A 6,287-nucleotide genomic window follows, 5' to 3' on the forward strand; every position below is an offset into this window, starting at 1 on the left:
TTTTTTTCTCCTGTGGCAGCAGTAGCCCTGCTGTTGGGCAGTCCGTATTTCCAGTATTTCTTTTTGTGCATTTGCACACTGTCTTGATTCGCTTTCTTTCTAGTTCTTTCCAAATGGCAACGCATTTGCCACTGGCTCAGATGACGCTACCTGCAGGCTGTTTGACCTTCGTGCGGATCAGGAGCTCATGACTTATTCCCATGACAACATCATATGTGGGATAACCTCCGTGTCCTTCTCCAAGAGCGGGCGCCTCCTCCTCGCAGGGTACGACGACTTCAACTGCAACGTCTGGGACGCGCTCAAAGCCGACAGGGCTGGTAGGTGACCATGGGGCCTTTCTGCGTCTCCTGTATGCTCAGGTAATCTCTCTCAGGATGGACATGGCTCACTTAAGCTGAAAGGTTTAGGTTTGGATCAGTTGGACTGGCAGGAAACGTGTGCTGCAGCCGAGTACACCTGCCAGCCCCATGGTGTGGCCCAGCAGAGGAACGTGACAGGCTAGTGGTGTCCAGGCACCAGAACCTCTTCCCACACACACTCGTGAGGTGCATGTGGGCAGGAAAGGGGCGAGTGCCCAGTCTTCAAGGCCCCTGCCTTGCTTTCTCTCTCCTCCCATTGTACATCTTGGAGCTCTGCCATCTAAGTGTGGAGCACGCATTCCGGCAGGCATGCCCCAGTAATGTATAAAGTGAAATTCACACATCAAAGGCGGGTGTGTTGTTGTCAAGTGTCTTAAAACACAAGTTGTACAAAAGACGAGAACTTCCTGTGTTGAAATGGCCATTGAGGGCAACTGAGCGGAATTGACACTTTTAGAGTCTTTCATCTCTGCCTATCTCAGTGCTTGGGAGGGAGGGAGAAGAGAAGGGAAAGAGACTGGGTCTGGGGTTTTCCCGTGACTCCCCGCTTTTGGATGGCTCTCCTTCCTGCCTCTGGGTTGAACTCCCCCTTGTTCTCCCCTGCTCCCTCTCTCATACCCTCCAGCTCCCACTGCCTCTGCCCTCTCAGTCCCCTGTCATGGTGCCGCTGAGGACTGTGGAAGCCAGCCAAGGCTGTTGGCAGAGAGCACTGCTTCCTCCAGCTGGAGCTGGTCCCTTCCTCAGCTGTAACACTGCTGAATGCAGGAGGTGGACCAGGGCTCTCTGAAATTAGCCTCAGGGTCCACTGGGAGGACTGGAATGTTCTGGCTGGTGATAATCCAAGCCGGACAGCCGACCATCAATAGGAGGCCCATCTCAGTGTGTGGGGTCACTGTGTGAAGCCCCGGTGGCCCTCCCTCTCGGCGTCCGTCACCAGCTCTCTGTGTTCTGTGCCCTGCCCTAGGCCCTAGGGGTCACAGTAATGAAGAACAGCCCACAGTCTTACACTCTCATGTTGTAACTGCCCTGGGATTGATGTGGTTTTGGTTTTTTTGTCATGATTTTTGTTCCATTTTTATTTAAGCTGCTTACCATCATGCATGCTCAGGAGTTGGTGCAAGAAGGCCTGGGTTATTTGTCATGTGTTTCTGCCTGCCTTGTTATCATGCTGTCTTTGACAGGCTGGTTACCAGGTTCTCCCGTATATTTCTGGTTCTTTGAACACTCCCCCTGCCGCCCCACAGCTGTAGGTCTGTCCTCGCTGTGTTGAGACAGGAGTGCTTTGACTTCTACTCGCCTTGGACGAGAGTGGCGATGTGCTTCTGTTCAGTTCCCCTCTGTCCAAACTTCCTCTCCCTCCTGGGTCCTTTCTTGATGCTGAGGCACTGCGGTGGCTTGACCTCGGGGCTTCTGGGTCTGCCTCAGTGAGTGGACCTGCCACCAGCCCTGTACAGCGTCACTGCTTGGGGGACATCTCTGGGACCCGGAGTGACTGTGCTGTCATTTGCTCCCAGGTGTCTTGGCTGGGCATGACAACCGTGTCAGCTGCCTGGGGGTGACTGATGACGGGATGGCCGTGGCAACGGGGTCCTGGGACAGCTTCCTCAAGATCTGGAACTAGAGCTGACAGGTAGTAATGCCCTTCGCCACATATACCTCCACGTGCTTCTCAGAGCACAAGTGAACTTGCAAGTCATGGTTTCTAGATTAATTTGGATGTGAGTTAACTTGGAATTGTGGTAAGGTAAGCATTTACATCAGCCTGAAGTAATGTGCCCCTCAGCTGCAAACACAGATGGAGCCGTGGAAAGAGCAGTAACACTGATTATAGATCTGAATTTAGATGTTCTGTTTCTTTTTACATTTCTTTAAATTCTTTAAAACAGCAGGTGGATGCCACGGTGACTGGAAGACCATTCCAACCTTGAAGCGTTACAGTGATAGCATTTCCAATCCCCTACTAACGTGGGCGCCCTGCACCTCCCCCCAGAACTTCAAAGGGCAAGATCTTTCTCCTTCACTTATGCTGAAACCAAGAGCACAACTCCCATTAAGAGAAGAATCTGTGCTGTAAACTCAACAGACATGCATTCCTTCCGGGACCATTGTCTTTGTTTTCTTTTTTGTCTTGAATGAATATAAAAGGAGATACTATTATAATAAAAATGTTAACCAGAAGGTAAACTGGAGTGTAATTGTGAGACAGACAGGCCTTTCGCTAGTCTATTTGAGTTTTAGGTCAGCGATCCTGTTTCGTGAGGTTCATGCAACAAGTTGAGGACTTTCCCTTGTCATTGGTTCTAAATTTCAGGTCGTGTTGTAACAGGGTTTTGAAAACATTTATATTTCCTTTTTAAAATATATTCCTTTATGTTCACTAGTGAAACAGAGAAAGAGAGTCTAGTGCAGGCTCTCTGAAATTGTTAATGATGTAAATTTAGTCCCTGGTTTTTATTTTTTGTCCAGTGTCACACAGTTGTTGCGCACAAACATGGCGTAGAAAGAACGATGCTAAGAAGTGACACAGCCGAGCACGCGCTGTTGTCTTGAATGCGTGATGAACAGTAAACTCCAATCAGGACCTTTTTCTTCCCCAACCCATCCTCCACCTTCTCAGTTCAGTTTTTAATCTCACCTTGGGTTTCCTTGTGAAGTTGGAGGGAAGTTTATAATAATAGCCTAACACTACCCCGTGCCCCACCCCCAAACATCAAGAAACCTCTATTTTCAAGAGAGGTGCCCGTCCTGTGCTTGGATAGTCAGTCAATTATTTGTGTATGAAACAATGTACAAATCAATGTTTTGAAAATAATGATCTCAAACTTTCTAAGTTAAATTTTAAAAAATTTGATCGTTTGCCATATTGGGTGGGTTTACTCTTAGAATCGCATGCTGTAGAAATGCTCAAAAGTGCATATAGGACTCAGTCCTTAGATGTTCTTTTTCTTTTAAGAAATAACCTCTTTGAAGTTGTAACCATCGCGGCTCTGTCCACTTCTCTGTGCACACGCGTCGGAAGCAGCACAGTACGCAGCTCCACACGCTTGAGTGACAGGATAGTCACTGTTTTCTTTATTTCTCTAAAAAACAAGTCCTGTTCCAAACGATTGCTGTTGGCGGGGGTGGCGGGGAGCAGGGACTGGAGACCCCGGCCCCTCTTTATGCATCTCTTGCAGCCTGTCTCTCTGCGGGGCACACCTTTGCATCTGAGGCAGATCGTTTTCTAGCTCGCAGACTCCTGGTTTGTCTCGAGTCTGCTGTTCAGCAGCAGCGTTTAGACAGCAGTGTGTGGGCCTCCCCTGCACCCCGAGCACTGTCCCAGAGCAGCAGTAGGCTTCTCTCCATCCTGTTCCTCTGCAACATCCTGTACAAAGCTGTGCTGTGACATGCGGAGGCCTGGGTCTGGCAGAGTTGAGTCAAGCGAAGCCCCTTCCTTGTCTTTCCATCGCCGCCTCTGTAGAGCTCTCTGCACCCTGCCCCCTCACCTTTTGTATTTAATTTTAAGGTCGGTGTACTGCAAGGAAGCTGGATGCAAGATAGATACTATATTAAACTGTGCTGTTATTTAAGATGTAATAAAGCAGTTTGACATGAGGGACTTTGGTGTGGCTGCTTTTTTGCTGGTGTGTTTCAGTTTATGGAGGTGGCCGCCTTCCCCTGGCTGCCCCCTCCTCAGTGAGGTCTCACCCACGTGGTTGGGTGGCCAGTGCCTCACCAGCCCTCAGCTGCCCACGTTTCTGCCCATCCTTGTCCCCATCACAGAATCCATCAGAGGAGCAGTGGACCTCAGACAGGCTCTGCACAGCAGCAGGGTCCTGCAGCCCTGGCCACCGTCACCACCCAGACCACCCTGTCCCATCCACTCTCAGGCCACTTCCCCAGGTGATGTGGGTCTCCTGAGGCCGCTATCCTGCTCTTCTCACCTGCACCCCACCTGGCGGCCCTTCCCTCCTCTTCTCTCCTTAAGAGATCTGAGGACATTACTCCAGAGACATGCTTTCCTGCTGACTGAGTGGTTTTCATCATAGTCTGAATAAAAGAACTGCATCTTGTAAGAAAACATGAGCATCTGCCACCAAAGCGTGAGAACCAAGCATAGCACACGAGTATTACTGAGGAGGCCGCTCGCTCCCCCTCCCGGCGTCCCTTCCCTGCCTTCTCTGCCAAAGGACGCACCATCTTTATTTTATAGGTTCTGCGAGGTTATAAAAGGTAACTTGGCAATCTTCCCGGGTCACACGCTGGTACTTTTCATAAGTAAGTGAAGCTGGCTCTCGGTGGGCAGCATCCTGCCCGGCTCCATCTCCCACTGTCTGGAAGTACAGGCAGCAGGGGCCTCCGGACTTCGTCTGGGGAGGGCCTCAGCGGCCCCACGCCAGGTCTCCTGTGCGTTTCTGCCGGGAACAGGGACGCTGTCTCTTGGGTGACTGGCAGCCTGAACAGTGTTCACCTGGCTTCAACCTCCTCCCCCACTTCTCCTGAAATAAATTTGTTCTTTGCAAGTTTTAATGCTGCCAACTGTCTTAGAAAATGCCAGAGAGCATCTGAGGTGCTCCCTGGGCAAGCAGCCTGAGTCCTCCAGAAGGAGGGTCTCCTGGGGTCGAGAAGCAGGGGCACAACTGCCGGTAGTGGCCCACCCTCAGGTGGCACAGGTGGATACGAGGTCAAATGGAGCCTCACCAAAGGCTGGCTGGCCTGCAGATGGCCACTTGTTCCCCTCAGGAACCCCTGTGTCCAGTGCCCCAGCCTGGCACCAGCATGTCTCCTGCACCCTGACGTCGCAGCTGCACAGCACAGCCCCTCTGCTAGCCTCGAGGCTGCTGTCCCACTTTCTCAGCAAAGCAGTCACTGAGCACAGGTGCCAGCAGGGGCATTTGAGAGCAGCCGGCTCCTGTGTTGAAGGAAGCGGTGTGTGTGCTGCTAGTGGGAGCCACAGTCTGCAGTCGCTCTCTGAGCCTGAGCGGGACCCCTTAGCACTCAGCCTCCGATGCCTGACTCACCTGGGAGATGACCTCTCGCTCCTGGCCTCATCCCCTCCAGGGGGCCAGCCCTTCTCCCTTTTCCTCCAGCCACACCTGCAGCCTCTGCCCCCTTGGGTCCAAGTCACCGGCCCACCTGCGGTGCTGTGCACACTTGCCACTGGTGCGATGTCCACTTCGCCCAGCACCGAGCCCCTCGCAGCCGGGCCTCACAGTGACCCTTTGGGCCCTCACGCTGGCCACCCGCACAGCGTCTGCTGCTTACCTCGGCCCTGGAAGCCAGAGGTGTCCCCTGCCTCCTCCAGCACCTGGCACTCACGTCTGCTCACGCAGTGGTCACTGCACCAGGGCGTGGGTTTCCCTTCGACCCTAGCAAGGAGCAGTACCTACCCAGCCACCACGGGGTCCTCGGGGTCCTCGGTGCTCTCCCTGCCTGCCCAGACCGACCACCGACCACCGACCACCGACCGGCGCTGGGGGCTGCAGTGGGCATGTGCTCCTGGAGCAGGCTCCCTCCTCCTTGCCAGCCCTGCCTCTCCCTCCCCACGCCCCACCCCCACCACTCTGCTCTGTCTCCCAAAACCAGACCAAAGAGGAGACTGCCAAGTGGGCAATTCCAGACACTGGACCCTGGGGAGGACTGGGTAAGTCCTGGGAAAGAGGCTGGAGCTGTCCTAGGCATGCTGGCTGGAGGCCAGAGGCTGGGAGATGGACAAGATGACCTCTGGAAAGCCCAGACACATCTCCTTCCAAGGGGGCTGCAGTCCCTCTCAGCAGCCCGTCACCCAGGCTCCTGGCCACTTCCCCTATTGGGTGCTGAGTGGGCTCTGTTCACGCCCGTTCACCCCAGCTTGGCACAACTGAAGCCAACTTTCCCCAGAGCTAAGAGCAGGTCCCAGAAGAGAAGCACCCCACCACCCCCTGCACCTGAGAGCCAGGGGCACCC

General features: G+C 53.4%; 1 protein-coding gene across 8 annotated transcripts in view; it reads left to right on the forward strand.

Moving 5' to 3' along the window:
* GNB1 (G protein subunit beta 1) overlaps nucleotides 1-3,956 on the forward strand; it is a 78,866-nt gene extending 74,910 nt beyond the window's left edge. For all 8 annotated transcript variants that reach the window (XM_070511318.1, XM_070511317.1, XM_070511323.1 and 5 more), the window contains 3 exons: nucleotides 104-320; nucleotides 1,877-1,992; nucleotides 2,249-3,956. In XM_070511318.1, coding sequence (XP_070367419.1) covers nucleotides 104-320; nucleotides 1,877-1,983 — 324 coding nt within the window. In that variant the 3' untranslated portion in view covers nucleotides 1,984-1,992; nucleotides 2,249-3,956. The remainder of the gene's footprint in view (nucleotides 1-103; nucleotides 321-1,876; nucleotides 1,993-2,248) is intronic.
* The last annotated feature ends 2,331 nt before the right edge of the window (nucleotides 3,957-6,287 follow it).

The sequence above is a fragment of the Equus asinus genome, chromosome 5 (assembly GCF_041296235.1).
Source record: "Equus asinus isolate D_3611 breed Donkey chromosome 5, EquAss-T2T_v2, whole genome shotgun sequence".
NCBI lineage: Eukaryota > Metazoa > Chordata > Mammalia > Perissodactyla > Equidae > Equus > Equus asinus.